Raw genomic sequence first — 27,620 nt, 5'->3', positions numbered from 1 at the left:
ATAGCCACCCCTTGTTTTTGAACGAACGCAAATAGCGAACGGCTCTGAATGAGGGCCTATATCACACATGTGTAATATTCACATGTCCATGTGCTGTTACTTCAGTAACATCTTTTGTCTGACATATGGGTATATGAACATTAAAGAATCTACAAGACTACAGTGGTAGACTCATGAATATTAGCATGTGATACAATACATTTTTCAGGGTTCGTTACTCATTTTTAAATGATCATAGAAATGTAGATCTACCATATTATTATTAGTTTGTAGGTGTGATTTGGTAGTAGTGTAATACAAATTGTGACGCTCAGAGCCGTAGCTAGACTTTTTGGTGCCCTGTGCCAGAAAGAGTATTGGCGCCCCCCTCATTTTTCAAAGGGACATAATACACCCAAAAAAGGGGAATGGCCTTATGGAGAAGGGCCAGGGAAGAGATAGGGGAGACCAGGAGATGTTGGGGATGAAATAAGAGGAAGCTACAAGTGAGAATGACAATAAACAGAAATTTGACAGGCCCATACAGCGCCCCCTGACCTGTGGTGCCCTTTGCGATGGCACCGGCCGCACTACCACAGCTACAGCCCTGGTGACGCTCATCTGTGTAGTTGTTAACTATGATAGATAGAGAGCGCTCTGCTGAGAGGCAGCAGTCTCTAGGATATGCCAAGGCTCTGTCAGGAGGTCCGACCTCCGGCTGCTCTAATGCACATATGCGACTTTCTCCTTGGCATCCATGTTTAAAGGACGTGGCCTGAGACTCTCCCCATCACAAGTGCCCCAGACATTCTGTACTTGTTGAGTACAGTGTCACACATCACTAGGTTGTATGCTCCTACTTTACCTGGAGCACTACAATGCCCATCATGCCCAATCCGTTCCAGGCTGCATATGATGCCCAGTTATATTTTACCTGTTTTACCCCTGTAATGCCTGGTTAATAAACCTAAGAAAGGGTTAAGCTATTTCACATATGGTCTAACCACCAATAGCAGCTTTGCTGCACACTTCACCAATAAATCATGCACCATACTTCAAGGGCTCAGAGTACTGCTAAGATTCCAATCTCTGTTAATACTCTGCTCATAAATTATGGACCCAGTGTTTTAACCATTGTCACTCTGATAATAGCTTTTGGGTCCAGCCATAGGCTCAGCTTAGCACAAGCAGGATCTGCACCAAGGCCATTACTGTGCATGACTCCAGCTGCCAAAAGTCCAGATACCTTGGTGTGGAGCAAGCTGATATCAAGAAGTACAGTCTGCAGTGACACAGAATAAGAGGATCTGATTGAGTATGGATAGACCCTTATTCATCTATATAAAAATGTACAGTAGAAGGATCAGCATGAGTTTTGTAAAGCTGATAGTTGCATAGAATGTTGCTACTGTCCATGGAAGTTTGCCATAGAAATGCAGTTAAAGTGTGAAAAGCTATGGAAAGTTAATAGCAACTGTTGTGATAATCAAAGCTCAAAAGAAGTAGACAGGGCTATGAGGACTATAAGTTTAGCAGTGGAACTACATGTATATTCCCTTATCCATGGCAAGGCGACTGCACATGACATGTAGGTGACTTTATAAATGGCTTATGAAGATAAAGGGCTAATGAGAACAATTAACTTGAGGCATATACTATATGCTACAAAGCTTAGGGGGCGATTCAGACCTGGACTCTAAGCTGCACTGTTTCGCAGCCACGAGGGGCTGAGTATGCAAATTCCATGATCGCACTGTCTGGTGCAAGGATGCCCTCTACATCTTAGAGAGCGACGGCAGAGCGAACGCATGCCAGTGTAATAATGCCCACTTTTCTTTCTTAACAAACATCATCTCCAGGAAGTGTATGATTAATCTGAACCATTGAGAACCATTGGAGCTGCTCGCAGCCCTTGAGGTTGACCCTACCCCGCCACAAGCACTGCGATCATTGCAGGCTGAAATACAACCAAGTGACATGTACAATGGCGCCTCCACCCATAAAATGTTGTTTAGACACCCAGACACACCTGCGTTCGAACATCCACTTCCCAATTCACAAGCACCTTCCCCTGTTACCACCCACAAATGGCACTGTCACTCAAGTAGCATCCACTCTGTGTACTATGAGTGCACAATTCCTGAGTGCAGTGAGTGACTCGTGCATGCAGATATTGCTGCATACGCATGTGCAGGCATGTGACAATCGCCCATAGTGTGCGTTCATGGCTTAGCATCCAGATCTGAATCAGGCCCTAGTGCATGTAAGGACATGACTGAGTGAATAGACAAAATATTATCTATCTCTCAGCAATTTACTTTAGTGGGTACCTTAGTAGGCGAGGAGAAGGTTGCAATGGCAATGCTGCAAAGACTTTACGCTGGAGTACAACTTCTTGATAGTGGCATTAGAGTATAGTTCTATGAAGCTAACCACAGACTGAGTCATTTAATAAAGCAGACAGCCACTGTATGGACTGCTGTTCATGGACTCAGGAGTAACAAGTCATTTTAGCTTTAAAAAAAGATGGTTCAAATCATTAAAGATGTGTGAGTCAGTAAATATCAGAGAAATAAGCGTCAAGGTCCTAAATGCCACAAAAGTTGGGACAATTGCTGTACAGCATGCTTGAAACCCAAAACCAAAACAATTGCCACAGACATTGAAGATGTACTAGTTGTGCCTGGTTTATGAACTAATCTAATTGCCATTAATGTAGTTGAAAGGATACAGAGTCCAATTTACAAAGGGGAGGTGCATTGTGTACAAACAAAGAGGGAATAAAACCATAGTTATGAAAACTAGAGCTATGCTAAATGATGTGGGTCCTGACAAAACATTTTGGGCAGAAGCAAAGCAAACAGCTGTTTATTTAAAAAAAGAAATCAAACACCTACTGTGGCAAATACAAGACACCATTGGAAGCATGTTCAGGCAAATTACCAAGTATCATTTATGTGTACTTGGATATAGTGCATATGCTCACATTCCCAAAGAGAAGAGATACAAGCTAGACTCTAAATCCATCACATGCATAATCCTGGGATACTGTAAACAAAGCAAAGGTTACCATTTGTGGGACATCCATAACAAGAAATTTATAATGTCAAGGTAGAATGTGATTTAATAGTCTACTTTAGCTAAAGACAAAGTTTTGTACAGGCACAAAGACTTGTAATGTTAGACATGCCTATAGCTGAAAGTGTGTCAGAAACTGAGACATTAAATACAAACAACTAATTGAGGAACAGGAGTTCTATGAGAAGCAACAATGGAAAACATCCCAGAAAGTACAGCAAGGAATTTGCTGAACTTGTTAGCTGTGAACCTCAGATACTCTATGATCCAAAACCAAGTAATGACTGGAAAGAGTAGAAATCTACTATAAGTTCTAAAGATAACAACAAGTTTCCAAAAGACATGAAGGCATCAAAAGCTTTGTGTCCAATTGCCAGTGCAGAAACTGAAGAAATACTTGTTGCCTGAAATCTTTAGTTCAGAGGAAACTTTCAATATTGCTATTAAACACTGGTTTGTCAGGGATCTGATAAAGAATATCTCAGTTAGTGTGTTTCATTTATCCAGTGAAAACAATGTTGCTGACATGTTGATGTAGAAAGTTTGATTTCTTGTATCTTGAGTGTTTTTGTGCAGGAATGCAGACTGGAACATTTGTGAATGTTGAAGTTTTCATTATGTTGTATTGTATAACTTTCTTTTTCTCCTACTACAGATGAGACAACAAAGTCATGTGATTTTAACTGTATGTAATGAGAGGCAGTCTTGTGTGAGGGGGGGTGTTGTATGAGGAGTGCTCTGCACTGCTTTCATCCATTAGTGAGAGCCGGTGGTGTCTAGGAACCACCATGGCTCTGTCAGGAGGTCTGGTACAGAGGCAACCATAGAGAGAGAAAGAATTATTAAAAATTAATTTTAAACAGTGAGGTACGTTTGTAAGATAATATAAATTTATTCTAAATAATAAAAACAATGTTGCCATATAACAAACATGTAAACATGAGTAATGGTATTTTAAAAAGAAAAGGAGCCCAAAAGTCACTGGAATGTAATGTAAACAAGATAATTAGATGTTACTTGTATCCAATATGTGACACACGGTGAATGTTCCTTTGCATTAAGGAGATAAATCAGTCTCTTTTAAACTTCATACCTTATCACAACCCTTAAAATAATGAAAAGGGTGCTCCGTGGGTTGAACCATAACTCAACCCAACCAGTGGGGAGTTAGTGACAGGTAAGGTTGCCAGAGGGAGCTTTGCAAATGATGTGGTGACTCTTGTGCAGCCGCTTGTAAATGATAGTCCCGTTCTCACCTTGGCTTATTTCCTCCAAAGCGCTGATGTAATGAGAGCCGCAGTCACGGTGGCTGGCAGGTACAGCTCTACCCACTGGCTGGGGAGCAGATGAGAAGCCGCTCGATGTGCCATTTATGATAGGGTAGCTGGATTGGTATGATGGGGTGCTCCTAGATTGGTAGGAAGGGTGTGCAGTAGGGCTCCTTGTAAAAGAGGCCATTTGTGGCCAAGCACCTATGCGTTTCAACTTCTAACTGAAGTATTTTTCAAGTCTTTGGAGGATATAAGCCAAGGTGAGAACGGGACTATCATTTACAAGTGGCTGCACAAGAGTCACTGCATCATTTGCAAAGCTCCCTCTGGCAGCCTTACCTGTCACTAACTCCCCTCTTTTCGGTTGAGTTATAGTTCAACCCACGGAGCACCCTTTTCATTATTTTAATGGTTGTGATATGGTATGAAGTTTACAAGAGACTGATTTATCTCCAAAATGCAAAGGAACATTTACCGTGTGTCACATATTGGATACAAGTAACATCTAATTCTCTTGTTTACAATACATTCCAGTGACTTTTGGGCTCCTTTTCTTTTTAAAATACCATTACTCATATTTACATGTTTGTTAAATGTTAACATTGTTTTTATTATTTAGAATACATTTATATTATCTTACAAATGTACCTCACTGTTTAAAATCAATTTTTAATAATACTTTCTCTCTCTATGGTTGCCTCTGTACCATTATTCATGTTTTATTTTTAATGAGGCTGACTCCCTCATTATAGAGATTGATAAGTAATTGGCACTCTGCAGCACCTGGATTCTTCTGTATTGTGATCTGTCAGGAGGTCTGACCTCCAACATGTGCAACTATCTTTGTCCTTGATGTCCATGCTAAGAAGATGTACCTAATAAAATAGGCAATATATCACTAATTAAATAGTAAGCTGTCATGAACAGGCATTTTGCTTATGCCTATTGGTTTTGTAACAAACCAACCTTATTGAAGTGGGTTGTCTGTAAACTAGGGGTGTGCACCGGCCACTTTTCGTGTTTTGTGTTTTGGTTTTGGATCTGGATCTTTCTTCGTGTTTTGGATCTGGATTGGTTTTGCCAAAACCACCCTTCCGTGTTTTGGGTTCTGGGTTTTGTGTTTTGGAGCTGTATTTTTTTTAAAAAAAGCATAAAAACAGCTAAAATCACAGAATTTGTTGGTTTCTCTGTTCCTATGCTATTATTAACCTCAATAACCTTAATTTCCACTCATTTCCAGTCTATTCTGAACACCTCACACCTCACAATAGTGTTTTTATGTCCAAAAGGTTGCACCGAGGTAGCTGGATGACTATGCTAAGCGACACGAGTGGGCGGCACAAACACGTGACCCATCTAGGAGTGACACTGCAGTGGCAGACAGGATGGCAGTTAGAAAAACTAGGCCCCAAACTGTACATAATGCAAAGAAAAAAAAGAAATGCAAGATGGAATTGTCCTTGGGCCCTCCCACCCACCCTTATGTTGTATAAACAGGACATGCACACTTTAACAAATCAATCATTTCAGCGCCAGGGTCTGCCACACAACTGTGGCTGAAATGATTGGTTCGTTTGGGCCCCCACAAAACAAGCTGGCAATTAATGTGTCCCTGCACAAACTGGCTCTACGGAGGCAAGATGTCATCCTCATCCTCCTCATCCACCGATTCCTCACCCTCTTCAGTGTGTACATCCTCATCCTCACAAAGTATTAACTCGTCCCCACTTGAATCCACCACCACAGGTCCCTCTGTACCTTCTGGAGGCTGGTCTCCCTGGAAGAGCTGATAATTCATTTTGATGAACATCATCTTCTCCACATTCTGTGGAAGCAACCTCCTACGCCTTTCGCTGACAAGGTTCCCGGCTGCACTAAACACTCTTTCGGAGTACACACTGGAGGGGGGGCAACTCAGGTAAAATAGAGCCAGCTTGTACAGGGGCCTCCAAATTGCCTCTTTTTCCTGCCAGTACAGGTATGGACTGTCTGACATGCCTACTTGGATGCTGTCACCGATGTAATCCTCCACCATTCTGTCAATGGTGACAGTATCATATGCAGTGACAGTAGACATGTCAGAAATTGTTGCCAGGTCCTTCAGTCCGGACCAGATGTCCAAACTTGGTCCTGCCTGCCCTGCATCACCGCCAGCGGGTTGCTTAGGATACCTAAGTTTTTTCCTGGCAGCCCCAGTTGCGGGAGAAAATGAAGAAGGAGCCGTTGACGTGTCACGTTCCGCTTCAGCTGACAGTGTGTTCACCAGCAGGTCTTTGCACCTCTGCAGGCTTGTGTCGGCCGGAAAGAGAGACACCTCATAGGCTTTAAACCTAGGATCAAGCACGGTGGCCAAAATGTAGTGGTCTGATTTCAACAGATTGACCACCCTGGAATCCTGGCAAAGCGAATGAAGGGCTTCATCCACAAGTCCCACATGCCGAGCGGAATCGCTCCGTCTTAGCTCCTCCTTCACTTTCTCCAGCTGCTTCTGCAAAAGCCTGATGAGGGGAATGACCTGACTCAAGCTGGCTGTGTCTGAACTGACTTCACGTGTGGCAAGTTCGAAGGGCTGGAGAACCTTGCACAACACGGAAATCATTCTCCACTGCGCTTGAGTCAGGTGCATACCCCCTCCTTTGCCTATGTCATAGGTGGATGTATAGGCTTGTATGGCCTTTTGCTGCTCCTCCATCCTCTGAAGCATATAGAGGGTTGAGTTCCACCGCGTCACAACCTCTTGCTTCAGGTGATGGCGGGGCAGGTTCAAGAGTGTTTGCTGGCGCTCCAGTCTTCGGCACGCAGTCGCTGAATGGCGAAAGTGGCCAGAAATTTTTCGGGCCACCCAAAGCGTCTCCTGCACGCCCCTGTCGCTTTTCAGAAAATTCTGCACCACCAAGTTTATTGTGTGAGCAAAACATGGGACGTGCTGGAATTTGCCCAGATGTAATGCCCGCACAATATTGGTGGCGTTGTCAGATATCACAAATCCCCAGGAGAGTCTAAGTGGGGTAAGCCACTGGGCGATGATTTCCCTCAGTTTCTCTAAGAGGTTGTCGGTGGTGTGCCTCTTACTGAAACCGGTGATACACAGCGTAGCCTGCCTTGTAACGAGCTGGCGTTTCTGAGATGCTGCTACTGGTGACGCTGCTGCTGTTGCTGCGTAAGGTGATACATCTACCCAGTGGGCTGTCACAGTCATATAGTCCTTAGTCTGCCCTGTTCCACTTGTCCACATGTCCGTGGTTAAGTGGACATTGTGTACAACGGCATTTTTCAGGACACTGAGGACACTTTTTCTGACGTTTCTGTACAGTCTTGGTATCGCCTGACTAGTGAAGTGGAATCTAGATGGGATTTGGAACCGGGGACACACTACCTCCATCAATTGTCTAAATCCCACTGCACTAATGGCGGATACCGGACGCACGTCTAACACCAATATAGCAGTCAAGGCCTCAGTTATACGTTTTGCTTCAGGATGACTGCTGTCGTACTTCATCCTCCTCGCTAAGGACTGTTGGAGGGTCAATTGTTTAGTAAAAGTAGTGGTGTTCCTACTTCCTCTCTGGGATGATGAACGACTCCCAGCAGCAGCAACAGCAGCAGCGGCAGCAGTAGGTGTAGCAATGCAGGATCCTCCAGAGGAATCCCGGATAGGAGAGTCAGTCATGCCAGTGACATGGCCTGCAGGACTACTTCCGATCCTGACTAAGGAGGAAATTGATGAGGAGGGAGTTGACGGTGTGGTTTGCAGGCGCTTGGATACAACAGGACAACGGGATTTAGGTGTCCCTGGGCTGCTTACGGTCTTAGCCAAAGTTTCTGAACTTGACAGTAACTTTTTATGAACGCGCTGCAGGTGCCGTATAAGGGAGGATGTTCCTAGGTGGTTGACGTCCCTACCCCTACTTATTTCACCTTTACATATGGTACATATGGCAAGACAGTTGTTGTCCGGATTTGGATAGAAATATTGCCAGACCAAAGAGGTGGAATGTTTGGTCTTCTGCCCAGGCATGACCGTGATGGGCTTTTTCATCCCACGGACAACAACTGTCTCCCCCGGAGCCTGATTTAAACAAACCACATCACCATCAGAATCCTCCTCGCCAACTTCCTCCTCAGCGCCAGCTACACCAGTATCCTCATCCTGTTGTACTTCAACAGTGACATCTTCAATTTGCATATCAGCAAGTGGACTGTGGGTGCTCCTTTCAGCAATTGCAGGGGGCGTGCAAATGGTGGAAAGAGCCACCTCTTCCCGTCCAGTGCTGGGAAGGTCAGGCATCGCAACCACCACCACACTTGGACTCTCCTTGCGGATTTGTGATATCTTCTTAGAAAGCACAGTTCTTCGCTGTGCTTTTGCCAGCTTAACTCTTTTGATTTTTTTAGTGGGAGGAGGGCTTCCATCGTCATGTGAAGCTGAACCACTAGTCATGAACATACTAGGGATCGACCTTAGCCGTTCATTGCCACTCCGTGTCATAAATGGCATATTGGCAAGTTTACGTTTCTCTTCAGCTGATTTAAATGTCTTTTTCAAGGTCATTTTCCTGAACTTTGCCATTTGGGATTGTATGTGCCCTCTACTATGACATTGGGCATCGGCCTTGGCAGACGACGTTGATGGCATGTTATCGTCTATGTCATGACTAGTGGCAGCAGCTTCAGCACTAGGAGGAAGTGGTTCTTGATCTTTCTCTATTTTATTTTTATCGGAGAAAGTTTGGTCCTCCATTTATGTTATATCGATTTGATATATACGTGCGGCTAAACACAGAAAATAATTTTTTTTTTGGTTTGGACTGGAGTGTACTTTCGGGGGTGGCAGCACCCTTAACGGTCAAGCCAGCCAGCCCTTTACTTATGACACAGGCGCACGCTTGGCACTACTTTGTTGATGCACGTGCGGCTACTGCGCACACAATTCACAAACACAGAGAATAATTTTTTTTTGGTTTGGATTGGAGTGTACTTTCGGGGGTTACAGCACCCTTTAACGGTCAAGCCAGCCGGCCCTTTACTTATGACACAGGCGCACGCTTGGCACTACTTTGTTGATGCATGTGCGGCTACTGCGCACACAATTCACAAACACAGAAAATAATTTTTTTTTTGGTTTGGACTGGAGTGTACTTTGGGGGTTACAGCACCCTTTAACGGTCAAGCCAGCCGGCCCTTTACTTATGACACAGGCGCACGCTTGGCACTACTTTGTTGATGCACGTGCGGCTACTGCGCACACAATTCACAAACACAGAAAATTATTTTTTTTTGCTTTGGACTGGAGTGTACTTTTCGGGGGTTACAGCACCCTTTAACGGTCAAGCCAGCCGGCCCTTTACTTATGACACAGGCGCACGCTTGGCACTACTTTGTTGATGCAGATGCGGCTACTGCGCACACAATTCACAAACACAGAAAATATATTATTTTTTTAGCACTTGGGGGAGCACCCCTGATGGACAGAGCACCCCCTGGACAACACTACAGCACCCCTTTAGGACTGGGACACTGCACAGGACTTTGGAGTGGACACAGCCCCTATGGAGAACTGACTGCACAACACAGTCCAGCCAGCCCCTATGGACTTTGAAGTAGTGGACACAGCCCCTATTAACAACAGCAGCACAGCACAACACAGCCAGCCCCTATGGACTTTGAAGTAGTGGACAACAGCAGCACTACACTACACTACACTACACAGCCCTAACTCCCACCCTCCCTCTTCACTGTCCACAGCCGAGTGAGAAAATGGCGCCGACGCGGGTACCTTATATAGGATCCAAAACCCGCGAGACTCGGAAGGCGGGATGATGACGTTTTGCCTTGATTTCAGATCCGAGTCAGGCGGGAAAAGTTGAGCCTGATTCGGATCGGACTCGGATCGGGGGGGTTTGGGGGGGTTCGGATTTCAGAAATCCGAACCCGCTCACCCCTACTGTAAACACACATTTACAATTGACTATATTGGAGTAGACATTACCATGGCAGCGGCTGCTGATTAGCTGACTGCAGCAGCCACTGATTGGCTGAGAGTGCCTGCTGCCATGGTAATGGCTGCTCCATTATAGTTAATGGAGCTGACCAGGAATTACCTTAAGTCATTTCGGGTGGCAGGGGCCTATCTGTGGGTATGTGACAGTTTGTAAGTTTACCAAGACATAGGATTTCTACTGGAGAAAAGGACCAACCTCTTTCAGAGAGTAGGTAAGTACTGTATGTAGTGTGAGTGCAGGAGAGTGAATAAGTAAGTAAATGAATGAATGTTTAATAAAGATGTACAACATTTGTTGTGTGTATATTTTGTTTTGTTTAATATTTTATTTACAGTGGGGATACAGGTGCCACTAGTGTGCTGATAATTGTAGTTCTAAATTGCAAAAGGGCAGGCTGTCTGATACCTGTAGTTCCCCTGGAAAGAACAATATTAATACTTATGTCTAGTTAATGCTCGGGTGAGGGGACCCCATTTTGTTTTTGGAGTCCCCACTTTCCAAAAATTGCCAGCCCTAGGCTTACCAGTTTGGAGCTGGTTTAGTGGTTTGGCAGTAGGACACCACACTGTGTGTCCTCCTGCTGTGGCATTACCACCCAGGCTGGTTCAGCCTGATGCTGTTAACTAGAAAATAGGAGAAACCCTATGCCAGTTTTTCCCCTGATTTTCCATGACCAGACCAGACTAAAAGGTCCAGGGTTGGTGATGGAATTAGAGGGTGACTCCACGCCATTTTTTATTACATTTTTCCTATGTCCTGCTTAAAAATACATGATCTGTGCATGCTTCTCCCAAGCAATGGTGCCCGAGGAGGGACTTAGATGCAATCCAAAACCCAAGTTAAATTTTTATATCCGAGTTCACAGCAGACCTGAACCGGGACGCTGTTCCACTTTGAACCCCAAAGTGATTCCAATTTGGGACACAGAACCCCTAAATTTGGGTGTGTTCATATTTCAGGAAAACTGAACTGAACATCTCTAGTATTTACACTTGATTAATTACAGTAATCTGCTAAAAATATAAGTGCAAGTTGCTGCTATTCAAAAAATTGAATATTATTTGGTTCTATTTGATTTATGCATTTATCTATACTACATGACATAACTTAGTATATCTCGTAAATTCACATAATAAAAGTTTTTTTATTAAGGCTACTTATGTTCAATTATTTAACATAATTTAAGCATTTTGTGTCCTTTACTAAGGCAGCTCTATTTGGTGTTTTTTGTGCCTATTTTACCTTTTACTCCCCTTACTACAAATCCAGGCTACATCACTACTTGTGACTGTGTGTTACTGGAGGCAATGGGGTATTCATACATAGGATAAGTTTTCTGTGAGTGTGTTGTGGGCGTGTTCACAGAATCGTGGACATATGCAGAGATACCACTGCTTTCCATTGTATCTCCTTCATCAAGATTAGGGCTGATGAAAATGCGTTCTGATGATGATGGTGCCTAATTTCAGCTATTGAAGAATGGGGAAAGTGCACTTGTATAGACATGGCCAACTCTGAATACAGACGGACATAGCTGTATTTATTTACAAATGCATAAATCAACTGCAATAAAATACCTCTCAATCAATCTTCCGCTCTGAATTACATCATGCAACTATACAGACACACCTCTCCTTTACACTACTATCAAGACTGATTATCCAAACATTGAGAGAGGATTAGAAAGTCATTATATATAATTTTTTGCAACATATTTTTACATTTAAAATGGAGACTCAGAAAACAAGTCAATAGTGCTTTTTTGAGGACTTCCTGTTTGGAGAATAAAATTTTACTATATAAAGCAGCTAATGCTAACCAGCCTAATCCTTGTTAAAGGACCTTTAATGGTCTAAAATGCAATGAAATGAGCACAGCAGTACTTAGAGAAGCACCAACAAAGAGCGATAGAGACATCTGACGTCACTAAGCATCATGGAGAGCCATGCGGCACTTGTGGACACCAGGAAGAATACAAGCACTGGAGCCCATGCGGCTGACGCATTTAATGGAGATCCCACTTGCAAGATTAAGGTAGGGAAAGCAAGTGCAATTGATCTTAAGTTTGTCTATGTCTATATGCTTTCTCAACTAGTGCTTGGTTCTGTTATCTTTTAACTGCAATTATGTATAACTCTGAATCAAGTACAAATAAAATGTTCTAACAGTACAAATTTCACATAGTCTTCATCATATCAACTACATAGGTCTGAATAGATCTATGAGCCTCTGCATTCACTCAAAGCATATTTAGTTTATAGATGTACATAGTTTAATTTTTAATTCATTGAATCATACCACAGTAAAAAATGTTTGACATCAGTAATTATTTTAAAGAATTGAAAGTAAAGAATATTTAGAAAAGTTAACAATTCCACTGTTGTAGCAGTAAAAGTTCCATGTTTTCTTTGGGTGAAAATTAGCTAATTTTTAACCTACGTGAAAACCATTCTTTGCTAGCTTCTGTACCAGCTTCCTGAAAGACAAGATATTTACTAAATATAGAAACGTGACATGACTATGACAGATCCGCTGAGACTTTACTAGTGAAACAGATTTGGTACACATTGCTGCAGAATCCCCATAAAGAGATTCATAAACAGACATTTGTTCACATAAGGATCATTTCGAACATAATAACAGTTCTAATTCCAGCCAGGGTTATTTTATGCAAATAACTTCAAAGCTTTGCCAATACATTCTGTTCTGTTTTGTATCCCAAAATAATAGCCACACAGTTTGCTTTTCTTATTTTTTGGGTACAATTGTTCTTCTATACATAAGCTTGTCATTAAAAACAAAAAACAACATGAAGCCTTCCAGAGTAATAGTTGTCAACAGTCCCTAAATTCAATAGACAGTCCCAGGTTTTAGAGAGTTGTTCCTAGATATAATACTATAGGGTAAATGTAATAGCCTGCATGATATAGGCATTGGCAAGTCAATGACAAGTCTGTCTGATGTTTTAAAGGGGCACAATCATTTCAAAAGCAAAACCAATCTGGTTAAACAGTGAAATAAGATGAGTTCATAAGTGACAATAAAACACTTAATGACCCAGTTCCCTAAGGTGGGAAGACAAAAAGGGCCACTGGCAAAAGTGGGAGCATAATGGGAACACGAATAAAGCAGTGACAGTAGAAGAGGGAGGAGCAATACTCCTATATCATTGAAAATCATATTATTGGAACAAAATAAATGTGTAATCAGAGTAAAAAGCATCTGAGTGAGCTCTATCCTAAAAAAACACAGAGAGGCTCACAAAGATACTCCTAGAATTCAAATCAATCAAAACAAGACACAAAACCTCTTTTTCCAAAGATTTACATATAATTGGCTGAGAGCATTCGAACAGCTCTAAATAAGTATACTGTTACTGTAGGTGAGACAGTTTCTAATTCCTCTTTAAATTAAAGTTCTGGCCCAAATCACATTTGAATATCACAAGACCTTTAATTTAAACCTCCTGTACCTTTACACCCTTGATGATATTTAAGGAAATCAAATTTCTCACATAAATTCCACATCACTATACTACCTGAAGAAGATGAGAGCAGCAGTTAGTTTTTTTCCTTACTTTATCAAGATCATATTACTCAGCATAAATCTTAAACTATTTGCTACACTGATAACATTTTTTTCAGACTATTTTCTATTTGATCTAATCCAAATGGATTTTGAAATGAAGCACAAAATAATTCTAGAAAGAAGTATGTTTCTCCAGAGCTGAGAAGGGTAATGGCCTATAAAAAGGTATGTGTGACACACATATGTTAATAGAGTTCTTTACTCTACATATATAAGAGCCAAGCAGCATTATGGAACTGTTTAGGATACTGTCACCCCTCATAATAAATATTGTCCAAAACCTCTTACTCACAAAATATAGATGTAAGCTGCAGTAAGCAACTAAGGAATGACCAAAAATATAATAATCAATATAATTTTATTAAATATGCTAATGGAATTTTAATACATCAAACTATTGTCATGTACAAATGAATAAAAATAGACTAAAATCATTTTCATTAGTGCAGACAATAGTTGATAAATAATCACATAAAAATATTTAAAAACAGTATTAAGATAAAATGGATAAAGCATATTAAAATAAATTTCTCACTTAAAATTTGGAAGTGTTTCATGGCTCCTGGTTGCTTTCTCAGGCAGTTTTTTTAGGTTCTAGCCAGGGAAAGAGTTAATAAAGATATGAATGCAAATGGGTTGTACAAAATAGGATTTATTTATATTCCAAAGACCTGTTGGTTACAGTATTACTGATGATTTTATCCTAAACTGGACAGCAGAAATTCAAGAAACTGTATGGGCAGATTGCTTTTGACACAGATTTGAATAGATATTGGCCATATGTTATGCATGAATATATATGTATATTCTCTTGAATCTAAAGTTGTGCACATTTTATGGTGTCACTGTCTCAAATGTATACGCTTGGAAACAGGATTAATATGTTCAAATCTGTATAGCCTGCAGTTGGGTTGACATAATTAGCTTACTTGGCCACAAGAAAATGCCCATTTACAGACCAGTTATAATTCTTAAATTGTAAATATAGATAAGCTTGAAAATAGAACGACTTTGCATGACCCAAAATTGCATACACTCAATTTTGGTGCATGTGCAGTGTAAAAACATGAACAATACATGCGTATGTTTAATGTTGCATCAGCCCCATTTCGTCGATGTCTGCACACTTATTTTATTATTATTATTATTATTATTATTATTATTATTATTATTATTATTATTTTCCAAGGTGTGAAAGGGCATATCAGCTTTTACTTATTTCCATTCAGGAAACAGCCAGTTAGACAAATTATTTTGTTCTGTTTGTAATTTTATTATTTTCCTTAAATAGATCTCCTCTATCAACTTTTTTGCTTCATTTTTTTCTAGTAACAATTACAGTTTAAAATGAGAGAAGACTTTATCTTCTAAAATGATAAAATAAAGAATAAAATCTGCAAAGGACAAAGCAGAGTGACATGAATTGGGCTGTTAACAAAATCAAATCTCCACTTCTATAAAGTTCTTATTGAGTTTGAGCAAAAGTTGTAACTTTGCACTGTCATAATGAAAAATCAATCCTATACTGCAAAAAGTTTGTTTAAAAGTGGGTTATACTTCAAAATTATAGCTCTGGCCACATAGTCTATCAGACACTTAAAGTAATTAATCATATGGGAACCAAAAATGCAACAAAGGGCTGTATGGGTAGTAAGGCTGGGAAAAGCTCTACCAACCCAGATGTTGATGGAACAGTCACAAAACACTTAAATATTAAAATTGATTGAAAACTTATTTTGCATTTGACAGTACAGTATCTGTGGTGATAAAGATTATATTATACATTTGGTTATATTGATCATGGAAATTGAACTGTACTGCACTGTCACATTTTATTCTGGTGTGTAAAAAATTGTCAGTCTTTTATAAACCAATTTATAAATTAATATTCTGTGTTTTTGAGATGCAGCAAATTGTACTTTACTTACTGTGCACAGTGATATTCTCATCATCTATATCCCAAAATAATTATTACAAAGAAGTAATTTTCTTATCCTGGTGTGTTAAAATGTTGCCAGTATTTTATACGAATTTAAAATTTTATATAATGTATTTTTGAGATGCAGAGTATATTCCTATACTTAGTGGGTGTTGTCATATCTCAATCATCTGCACACCAAAAATCATTAAAATAAAACATTTTGTTTTTGCGAATGTAACAAATAATATCCAGTCTTTTAATAAAACTGCATGGTAAAGGTGACAGTCTCTCCTTTCCCTATCTCATTGTATGTTCACTTGGTGTGGTGACAGTTAAGTTCAAGTACAGTAGCATTACTCCTGTACTGGTGTAAAAAATAAAAACAATCATGAACTAGTTGATAGAAGAGCAAGAACAACCCAGTAGTAGTCCTGCCATTCATAGAACTTCTTCAACATCTACTAAAGGAGGTCAAGGGGCAAGATGGTGTAAAGGGTACCTTAAATGTAAACAGTATTTCACAATCATAAAGAAAACACCACCACAAAAAGCTGTACCATTTGTAAGGCCAAAGAAAGTAGATTTAGAAATGTTAACCATCTAGTCAACTCCTCCTTTTTAAGTAATTTGCAACGAGTTCATGCAAATTATTTATTAAATCTAATCTAATCTAAAAGATACTGTAAAATAAAAACAAGCAGTCCAGAATCAGCTACCAGAAGCATTGATAGATCCTAGCACAAGCATTCAACACCTTCATCATCAACCTTCTCGTTAATGATCAGAGGTAGTCCTCCTATATCCAATTTAAAAAGGCTAGCTGACTTCCCTTATCCAGGATTCCCAAGAAGAATAATTGTAGCTAGGGTTGCTGCTGCAGGGGGTGAATCTTCATCATAGAAGGGGACCAAGAAAACTAGAAGTTTCAAGCAACAATTGACTGTGAAACAAGCATTTGCAAGAGGAGCCAAGTAACCAAGTATGATAGCCGCAATCCTGTTGCACAGTGGCTCACTGAAACCATAATGGCTATCTTGGCATTAAATCTGAATACAATATCCATAATAAATTCATCTGGTTTTATACAATTAGTTGAGGGCATGTGACCCTGCTGCCAAATAACATCTTGTTTCCATTTTACCAAAACAGCAGTTCCTCACCTGTACTGGGACATTATAAAAAAGGTATTCTTGACCAAGAAAATGCCATTGTACCAAGTATCCACCAAACTACAGATATGTGAACAAGTAGTACTTGTCAAACTAAAGATTACATAACTGAGAAAGCCCACTGGGTGGTGTATCGCCTTGAGCTGCAGCAGTATCTAACATACAATGCTAGCTCTTTTACAGGCAGGCTACTCTCTGTGTCACTGATTTCACTAATTGGCATACCAGTGTCAATCTGGGATAGGATAGAAAAATTGTTTAGTCTGCTAGGACTATCCTGAGGATTTGTCATATCTGATAATGCAAGTAATTGTATGAGCATTATAACTCTGGGATTTTTAACACGTACCATGTTTTGCACACAATAAACTTGGTGGTTCAGAACTTCTTAAAAACTGACAGGAGAGTGCAAGATACTGACTGAGGGCCAAAAAAATTCTGGGCATTTTCGTTATTCAGCAACCAGATTGAGAAGATTGCAGCACCTGCAAAAACAGTGTAATTTGCCAGGAGGAATCCCACCCTCTATATGCTTCAGCGACTGGAATAGCAACAAGCCAAACAAGTATATATATCAAACCATGAGATAAAGAGAGGAAGTCCAGCATAGTGGAGAATACTCTCCAATTTATGCCAGCTACTGAAATCATTTGAAATAGTAACTATTGAAGTTAGTTCAGGTACTACCAGCCTGAGTCAAGTGATTCCCTTAATTAAACTACTTAAAAATCATCTAGAGAAACTGAAGGAGATTAAATTAAGTGATTATGCTAAGTACTGTATGTTGGATCAAGATTGTTTTTTGTTTCATCAAGACCAAAGGGTTTGCAACATCTTGCAATTCGATCACTACATTTTGGCAACCATGCTTGATCCTAAGTTTATATTATATGTAATGTATTTATTTCCAACTGACACATCTTAAGAAATGCAAAGAGCTCCTGACAAGCAAGTTGTCAGGTCAAGTGGCACATTACAGGATGACTTCTCTTGCTTTAATTTCTCCTGCAAATTCTGCTGCCAAGAAAATACAGACCTTTTCCAAGAGATTCACTAGTGATGATAATGAATCAACTCACCGTACCAGAGTAAAATGCCATTATGACATCTGGTGAGGATTAAAAGAATTGCCCACAATTACCATAACTCATATTGATACAGCAAGCATTAATAGAATGGTAGAGAATTATTTTATTAATAATGTTCAAATTAGCATTTCACACCTTCCTTTTGAATACTGGGAGGAAAAAAGACTATTTAGAGCCCTCTTGTACAAACTAGTTTTGTTTTACTTAACTTTCAAGCATCCAGCGTGTACTCAGAAAAGTGTTTAGTACAGCTGGGAACTTTGTGAGTGATCGTCATAGAAGTCTACTTCCAAAAAATGGGGAAAAACTGATGTTCATCAAAATGAACTACAAATTCTCTGAGGAAAACCTTAGTCACCAATTATAGCAAAGTACATAGACCTCTGTATTGGTGGATTCCAGTGTGGATGAGCCAATTTTGTATGATGATGATGATGATAATAAAAACAGTGATGAGGGTGATGATGAGGATGGTAATGACATCTTACAACTGTGACAATGATTAACAACTCTATTAGCTTCCTTAAGCCCATTGGTAGCTTGGTTTTTGAAGGATCAAACAAACCAAGCACTTTAACCACAAGAGTGGCTGTCCCTGTCATTGAAGTGATTAGTTTGTAAAACTGTGCATATACTTTTTAATATACAAAATAAGGGTGGTTGGAAGGGCTCAAGGACAATCCCATTGTGCATCACTTATTCATTATTGGCTTTGCCAAGATTGTGTGTGTTTGACAGGCAGCATATATTACTATACTTTACTGGGGCATTCATGTTCTCTTGTATCTTGCAAGGCCGTCCATCAGCAGAATCTCACTCAAGCATAAAGGCCCCATTTCATGCAGCTTCATAGATACAGAGTAGTATCATCAAATCATATAATCATATAATTATCAATTATTGACTTCGACTAGCCTATTACTCTGCTTTGAATTACTTTTACTGACCTGAGGCCTGTGATTTTCTGTTTGGATTAGTTGGTTCCATGTCTCCAATTTACTTTTCTTGATTGAATTATTACTAATAGTACTATAACACTATCAATCAAATTTTTTTACCCGGCTTCCACTAATTATTCGATCTCCATTTCCCTGTGCTGGTGTTGGGCCTCTGATCTAGTTCTTGATTAATTAAAACATTCTATAGGATTACATAGTTTATTAAATTGCCATTCTGTTTACCCCTGCAATACCACCACTATGTTTCATAGATGTGCTATATATACAGGTCCAGATTACATTATTTTAGGTATTTTTTTCAGTTTTAAAGAAAACAAAAACCAGAACATTTGAGGGTAGTTTTGTCAAAACTAAAATACGATGAAGATTTAACCCCAAAACTAAATCACAGGGGTCCACACACATCTCAATTCACATGTGGATGGGAGTTTTTTCATGGTTTGCACTGGTGGCCAGATTGTCAGAAAATTTCACTACAGCACAAGTTGCCAAGAAATGCTCAATGTATTAAACCTAGTACCAAATATAATATAACAATTGGCCAGTCACTAGAATATTGCATACCAAGTAACCTGAGCATTCTACCAAGCAAATGGTAGGTTATATGTAAAAGCACAATCCTAACTATATGCCAATTAACTCAGAAGCTGAATGGCAGCCCAATCAGCATCGGTGTTCTCAATTTTTATGTTTTTTGATATATGTCATTAAACAGATATGAGAAGGCAGCAGTGGGCATCCCTATGCTTGGGTAAGCTTTGGAAGACATGAGCACATTTTTGTAATTGCATTCCACAAGAGATAGTAGTTGCAAATGCATTAGCGTAAATCTCTGAATAAGGCCCTAATTCATATACCCAACAAGTTTTAACTTTATTAAAATATTTTCTAAAATTTAACATCAGGAACAAGCATGTCTGTGCTTACAGATGAAATACAGTGTAAAAATTAAACTCACCATGAATCCCCAGTCATCACATATTTTTAACTTTGCTCTTTACAAAACTGATGTGTGAAGTGTGGTGAATGTGGTGAATGTTTACTCTTTTTGCTGACATGCAAACAAAAAATATGCAGTTTGGAGAGGCATGAAGGTAGTCAGCATTACTAGGAGGTGCTGATCCTTATAGTGCCATGTGGAGGTTTTTTGGGGTACCACCAAGGTAAGTTTGCTTTCAGCTCATACATGTGCTGTTATCATGCAGTACACTAATTTGTAATTATATGACCCAGAGTGGGTGCTACTATTATGTAGCAATAATTATTTTGGGGTGAGCATGTGGGAGTGGGGCCCCCGGGATTGTTCTAGCTGGGCCTTTCTCATGGCATCACCACTTATTTCACATAGAATATTTTTATCACTTCACTTATTGTTTGCATATTATTTGTCATTTTAATTCTTTCACATTTCATTAACACTTATTTATTTATCTTTACACATCTATCGTTTACACTTCACTATCACCTTTTTTCCCCTTTTTGTGTGATGCCCTGGGGATGGTCCTTGGCTGGAATTTTTTGGGGTGCCTTGCTTCTCGGACGTGAACCCCTTCATGTTAGGGATGCCAGTATAGAGGAGCCTTGACGATTGGCCTGGCGCTTATTCATATATTTGCAAATGTATGTAACTAATACCTCTGAATCTCTATTATCATGTAGGATTTAAGTATTTTTGATTTTGCTACAGTGTGCTGGGGGACAAATCCTTTTTTTCTGTATTTTTTTGCTGACATTTAAACTCAGCTACAGTAGAGCTCATATTTCATCTGCTAGTACTGTATGTTGTTGTTGTTGTTCTGATTTATTGTTCTTTTGTTTCTATTAATAAGTTGCTTAGAGATTACTTACACATCTGTGATTGGCAAAAATTTGAGAACAATGTCAGAGATAGTCAATTTTTGTATTCAATCTCTACTTGGCCAATATTTAATCAGATCTGAATAAATCCAATAGAAAGTTATCATTTATATTATAAATATTTGTTTTTATTATTATTTCACCATGTTTAAGTATAGTTGAAGCTGTGTAAATAACACCGTATTATAAAAAAACAATTAAATCAAAAGGCTTGATTTTTCTGTATGCTCTACCTTATTACCATATACAGTAAATTTCAGTATTTATAGACCATATCAAATGTAAACATTATTGAATGAAAATCAGGATTGAAAATGATGGCTTTCACAAGTTAAATAGAAGCATCAAGACTCACAGTATAACCTTCTAGAATGTTTCATTTTTAAAATATAGTCATTGGTCCTCTGAGCTGAGCTTAAGTACCCATAGGGTGTTTGAATTTTGAAAATCGACTTCTAGTGAAGATTTAGAATGTCTTTTCTCTCTATTATTTATCAAGTTTGTCATTTTGAGCTATTGCTATGATTATGAACAATCAATATCTCATGAATCAAAAAAGAGAATATATACTACTCTACAATGATAAGAACAGAAGTAATCATGCATTCTGATATAATAGTAGACCAAAAGCTTTTTTGAATCCTAGATTAAGATTAATGTTGGTTTAATTAATATTAATATTAGACTGTTAATTGTAAGAAAACGGCATTTGAAAATTATTCTTACTCTAGACAAAACAATTGGAGTACAAGGTCATTCTGCAATGGACACCATAAAATGTGTAGGTTGAAAATACATTAATACTTTATAGGGACAGCAACATCTAAACTCTTCTTAGCATAACTGTGCACTCAGTTGAAATTATATGATAGATATAGTTTTACATTATACCACTATGAAAGATATGAGCATATTTAGGTAGCTGTGCCTTCAACCTAACATATTTCCATTAGTTTCCACACTTGGCCACACCCAAATGACATGATATTTCATAATATTTTTCATATTCCTTTCTACTAACCCATGTTATGATTTAAGACATAATTCTACCAACAATAAAATATAATATTGAGATAATAGCTATACAGTAGGTTAGATCAAAATATCATGTTGCTATATCAGTCATGCACAGCAATACATTACCAACCGAACTTACAATTCTGCAGGAAGGGTGAAATTGTGATTATCATGTTTTTATTGTTCTTGTTGTTATGAGGCAATGGTAGGATTACACAGATTAACATCTGTAGAATTAGTTGCCATAAGCATATATTAAGTATAAGGGTCAACAGTTTATAAAAACATTTTCTGAAGGGCTTGGATCTCAAAGCATGTTATAATGTCAATTTCATTTTATTTACCATATGAAGTAAAAACAGCAAGTAGTTTCAATGCTAACACGATTTTATTCTAAGAAAGCCGTCATAGACCATTTCCTTTTTTGTAAAGATAAACAGCAACATTTACTGTGGCTCAGTTGAAGACTTCAACCAATTCCTCTTTTCATCAGTGGGAAAGGAAAAAATAAGGACTTTATGTAAACTTCAAAGTCTTCCATGGTGTAAGTTAACCAAGAAATGTAGAACATCATTTAATTTTGTGGAGATAGAGGAGAATAGTCACAGAATAAGCCATAACAGGATTTGGTCAGCACAGTAATGGAACTTATGTTGATGATTATTTTAGACTGGCTGGCAAAATGGCTGACATACAAATCAGCCATTTTGAAAAGCAATACCAAAATGCAACTGGTGCTATTAAGTTGAAAAGTACAAATGTGCATGAAATAAACATCCTTTAGTGAGCTTATATTATAACAGGGAAAAAAATGTTTATTATTCATAGTGGATGCTCACTCCATGTATGACAATAACCTTTTCAGCCTTAACTTGGTAAGTCCTCTTAGAAGGGGTTAGACATGTATATATCCTCTCTATGATTCAAGAGATCATATTTTCTTAGAATTACAAACAATATTAAAATGTTTAGTGTGTATCTGTTCATTACCACATTGTTTTCCATTGATCTCTTTGCTAATACTGAAGGATGCACCACTTTCCTTTGCTTCCTGACCATTGACACTAGTATTGCTTCTTTGTTTGTATAAAGTATTACCTGAAATAATGTACCCAGATGTAGACTTATTGCTAGGTGCTAAACTTTTATCCTTACCTGACCACATTTGGGGTGAAAGCAAAAGATTACCTTCATCATCCCTCTAAGGATGATTTTAACATCATAATACTGTCCATTTGGTCTTCGTAATGCAAAAAAGGACAATTAGAGAGTATGGCAGATTGACTAATAATAAATAAAAGTAACCCCGTATGAAAAGTACACCAGTTGTAATAACAATTTAATGCCTCAGTATTGATACACTTTGCTATCTAATGGCACAAATGGCCAGTCTCTGTGTCATAAAAATAGACAGTAAGCAATTAGTTGCTTTAGCATTTGAATACTGCAAATCACAGTTAAATAAATGCAGTCACAGACATTTCCTCCTTGAACAATCCAAGAAGAAGTGACAGAGTAGCTGTCAGAGCTGAAAGCATTCCCACTGACATCACTTGTGATGTCAGTGGGGCCGGCCCCAGACGGTTGGCATTCCCTTGGAAACGCCTCAGTCTCAGCAGCCACGCCCCCAACCCACCCACCAAAGGAGGCGTGCTTTCACTCAACATCGACAGCACACCCCCTTTGGTACGAGACCCGGAGCGACTGTTTGCCTGTCGCTATCCGGGTCTCGCGCATGCGCACGACGGAGATGGCTCCGTCGTGTGCATGCGCACTGGGCCACCATCGACCCGCTTGCGAGCGCATCTGAATCAGGCCCTCAGTTTATTGACTTAATATTATTATTATTATTATTATTATTATTATTAAGTATTTTGTGTCAAAGTTGAACTTGCCTTGATCAACATTTCTCAGTGATGTGAAATAGTTCTATCCTTTACAATGGCAAGGGGTTTACATAATTCAGTCCATTCGCATAGAAATCATGTTTTAGATTGTACACTTACCTGAAAAATCCTGGTGGGGAGGAATTAATCAGAAAATTCTTTTCCATATTTTGAAGAATATCATTTAACATTCTGACTCTAGTTGGATCCCTCTCTTTGGGGTCATTTGCTGGACGCATTTCATTAGACTGGAACAATTGTGCAGTTTCTCTTAAAAGTCTGGCCATTTCCATTAAACCAGTAGACAGGGCATCTCCTAAACACAGATTATAGCATACAGTAAATAATACAGTAAAATGCTATTAATGCTTCATTCTGCATAATCATATGACATTCTGTTTAACAGATTTATTTTAAAGCTAATATTTTGCAGTATATCTCATATTCACAAATAGCATTCTCCTATCCAGGGAAATAGATTGATTTATTCATATTTTGTAACAGAAATGCTTCATTGCTGCTCAGAAAATATGAGAGAAGAGCATTTTTATGAGATCTGAATTACATGGAGTAGCACATCAAGTGATAAAATTGTTGAATTTACACCAATAACAAAATGGAAACATTGTAAAAGAAATACACCTATAAATTATCTTAACATGATAGTTCACTGTATATTAAACAGTTTTATTTATTGGTGAAAATGACTTCAGTATAAGGCAGGAAGTAGGATCTGCATAAAGGTAACACAGATTTTGTACCTAAACAATGAAGTTAAGTTTTAAAAAGTACAGTAAATACAAGTACAGTTAATAGTCAGCTTGACAGACACATTCGTATATGTGTCCAGACTAATATTCTATTTAATGGAAAAGTCCTTGGAGCTTGAGATCTGCAGAAACTCAGATTTTAATACATTGCTAGGAACTGAAATCAATGTATCTGTATAAAGGATAAATAATATATGTACTTTAATCTGCTAATTATCTGTTCTAAATGCGAAAACTGTAATAAGCAGTGACAATCGATCTGATCTGATGTTTATCATTGATCGAAATGGCGTGTACATTGAGTAGGACAGCAGGAGTCAGTTACTGTATGAGGCTTACAGCATTTCCGTGTTGATGTTTATTTCTCTTCTGTAGACTATGAGGTGTATGAAGCATTGGAGAGAGATAAAGTGTGGAAATTGTCCAAAGCAACCAATTGACTTCTAAAGGTGCATACACACGTAACAATTTATTGAACGATTTGTCATTAACGACGTCGCTATCGTTAAAAAAATCGTTCAGTTTCTGAGTTATAACGATGAACGATAATTGTTCAAGCGCACTCCCATTTGTAGTTTGTAGTTCATCATCCATTTCAGACTGTCCAACATAACGATTTTCATTAAGGCAAGGAACATTTTTCATTCATCGTTGTAAAAATCGTTCATTACACTTTAAAAAATCGTTCACTTTTTCAAGGGAAAATCTAACAGAAAATTGTTTGTTGCAAAATCGTTACGTGTGTATGCACCTTTACTATCAGTTATCTAGCACAGTCTTTAAAATGACAGTTAAAAGCTGATTGGTTGCTTTTGATAACTTATCAACTATATCTATCTCAAATGCTTGATATGCATTCCATTAAATTAGTATACTGTATGTATTATTTTACAAAAAAATTGTTTGGTTATGATACTTCCAACACAAATGACAGTATTTGTGACTTTCATGCCTTATTTGGGCAATATCATCAGCCATTTAATACCACCAATACACCTAATACAGCCTAATATAGTACCACCAATACACAACACCTTTCATGTTATATTGCTATCTTTTGTGGAAATGATTAAAAATAATTTTGAGAATTTTATAAACAACACTACAGGACATAGAGAAAATGTATACAGGTTATGAAATCAAACTGATATTGAAGAATTGTAACAAATAAAATAACAAAAAATGTCACATAAGAAACATTGTATCTGTGCCTTGGTAGTAAGATCTGTGAACAGACACTCTATGCTGCTTACAGTGGCTGATGTTGGTTTAAGGGTTAACAGTTTAGACTTAAAATCTGGTGTTTCCTGTAAGAGTGTCAAAGTTTTTTCTATTGACGAGCGATATTTTGCAAATGCATTGGTGGGTGTGTCTAGTCGGCCCTGAAGCTCAACAAATGCACACCGCCTCTCATGCCAACTGATTACTTCCTCCCACTCCCGCCTCCAAGATTTTGCCCCTGCTGCTTCCAACCTTTGGAACTCTCTCCCTCTCCCTATCAGACTCTCCTCCTCTTTACAATCCTTCAAACGGCTCTCAAGACCCACTACTTCATCAAAGCCTTCCAGCTCCCATCCTAACTTGCTGCAACATGCTCCTTCCTTCGTTTACCCCATCTGTGTCTCACCTGTTTGTCTGCCCCTCCCCTTTAGAATGTAAGCTCTCATGAGCAGGGCCTCTACCCTCTTGTGCTTCTCCTTACTTTACTTTCACCTTCTTCTTACCCCCCACCATGGCACCTAACACTTGGTTGCTTACGCTCTGTTGCATATCTAGGGGTTATGGTCACTTATGTATCAATGTATATTATCCATGTCCTTGTCCTATTTTTTTACTGTAAGTCCGTTGACAAATTATTTGTTTATGTACTTTGTAAGGTGCTGCGGAACACTTGTGGCGCCATATAAATAAACGATAATAATAATAATAACAATGGAAGTTTTTAGTTGATTACTTAGATGTTTTAGATGGGTGCACTCTCATTTATGCAATTATAGGCCAAATGGTCCCTGCCAGGAAATGACACAGCCCATCTGGGCATGTTTCTCAGGAGAGTTGAATTGATTTACATGCATATTATTGTTGTGTTTTACTGTTCTTTTTCTTGCCTGCCACTATATTAACGATAATTAGTTTAATGATTCATGAAAAAATTATTTGGACCTTAATTTTATCCCAACTCTTGTTATCTGGAGTCACTATTTTTAGATAAGCATTTAGATTTAAGATACTGTAAGTCTTCAAGGCTAACTGCAAATATTAACTGTTAGGAAGTTTTGTGCTCTCTATGACAATCTAGTGCATTCTGTTTTCCTGTTAATCACTGTACCTGTAATAACATCAGCTTGCTTACTGCACTGTACTGTTTATAAAGCTATAAATAATCATACTTTACTTTAACTTCTACAACCTGTGTCTTTATAGCATTACTGTTTACATAGACAGAGCTTAGGAACCATGGCAATGGCTGACCTTAGTCCACTTGGATAATAGTCTATAATGATGAGGATTACTGTTGGTAAGTGGCAGCAAAATTAAGTTCAAGTGGACACAATCCCACCATCTGCTAGGCTGAAATTCTTTCCTGAATGGCTTGCATACAGCATCATCTGTTCTGTGTCTTGGTTACATCTTGCCACAATATGACCATTTAAATTAACCTGTGGTGATTAATTTCTTTAATTTTCCCTACTACACACACAATTTAGGGCTTAGTGCTCCCATAATAAAATTCTTTATTATTTCTCCCAAGAGGCATAAAACACATCAGTAGAGGCCACCTTACCCAAGCACATTACCCATATGATGATAAAGTCCTCTTGTGCCATACTAGAATACTACAATACTGTTCTGAACAATTTCAATGGCAATAACAGATTTTTAGAAATGAACTCTTTATAGTAGAGTTGTGCGGTTCATTCTCCAGTAATACGGATCCACCCGGATTGAGTGAATCCGGACAGATCTGAGTCACGGTTCTAATCTCCTGTGCAGATCTAAATAAATCAGAGTTGCAGTTCTCATCTCCCAGTGGT

At 38.7% G+C, this 27,620-nt stretch overlaps 1 protein-coding gene across 3 annotated transcripts in view; it reads right to left on the bottom strand.

Annotated features, from left to right (window-relative positions):
• NAALADL2 (N-acetylated alpha-linked acidic dipeptidase like 2) overlaps positions 1 to 27,620 on the bottom strand; it is an 860,785-nt gene that overhangs the window by 6,703 nt on the left and 826,462 nt on the right. For all 3 annotated transcript variants that reach the window (XM_088452339.1, XM_088452338.1, XM_088452340.1), the window contains one exon: positions 23,936 to 24,131. In XM_088452339.1, the coding sequence (XP_088308465.1) occupies positions 23,936 to 24,131 (196 nt within the window). The remainder of the gene's footprint in view (positions 1 to 23,935; positions 24,132 to 27,620) is intronic.

This window comes from Taudactylus pleione, unplaced genomic scaffold (genome assembly GCF_031769625.1).
Source record: "Taudactylus pleione unplaced genomic scaffold, aTauple2 ptg000037l, whole genome shotgun sequence".
Classification (NCBI taxonomy): Eukaryota; Metazoa; Chordata; class Amphibia; order Anura; family Myobatrachidae; genus Taudactylus; species Taudactylus pleione.
This window is presented reverse-complemented; position numbering and strand designations above follow the sequence as displayed.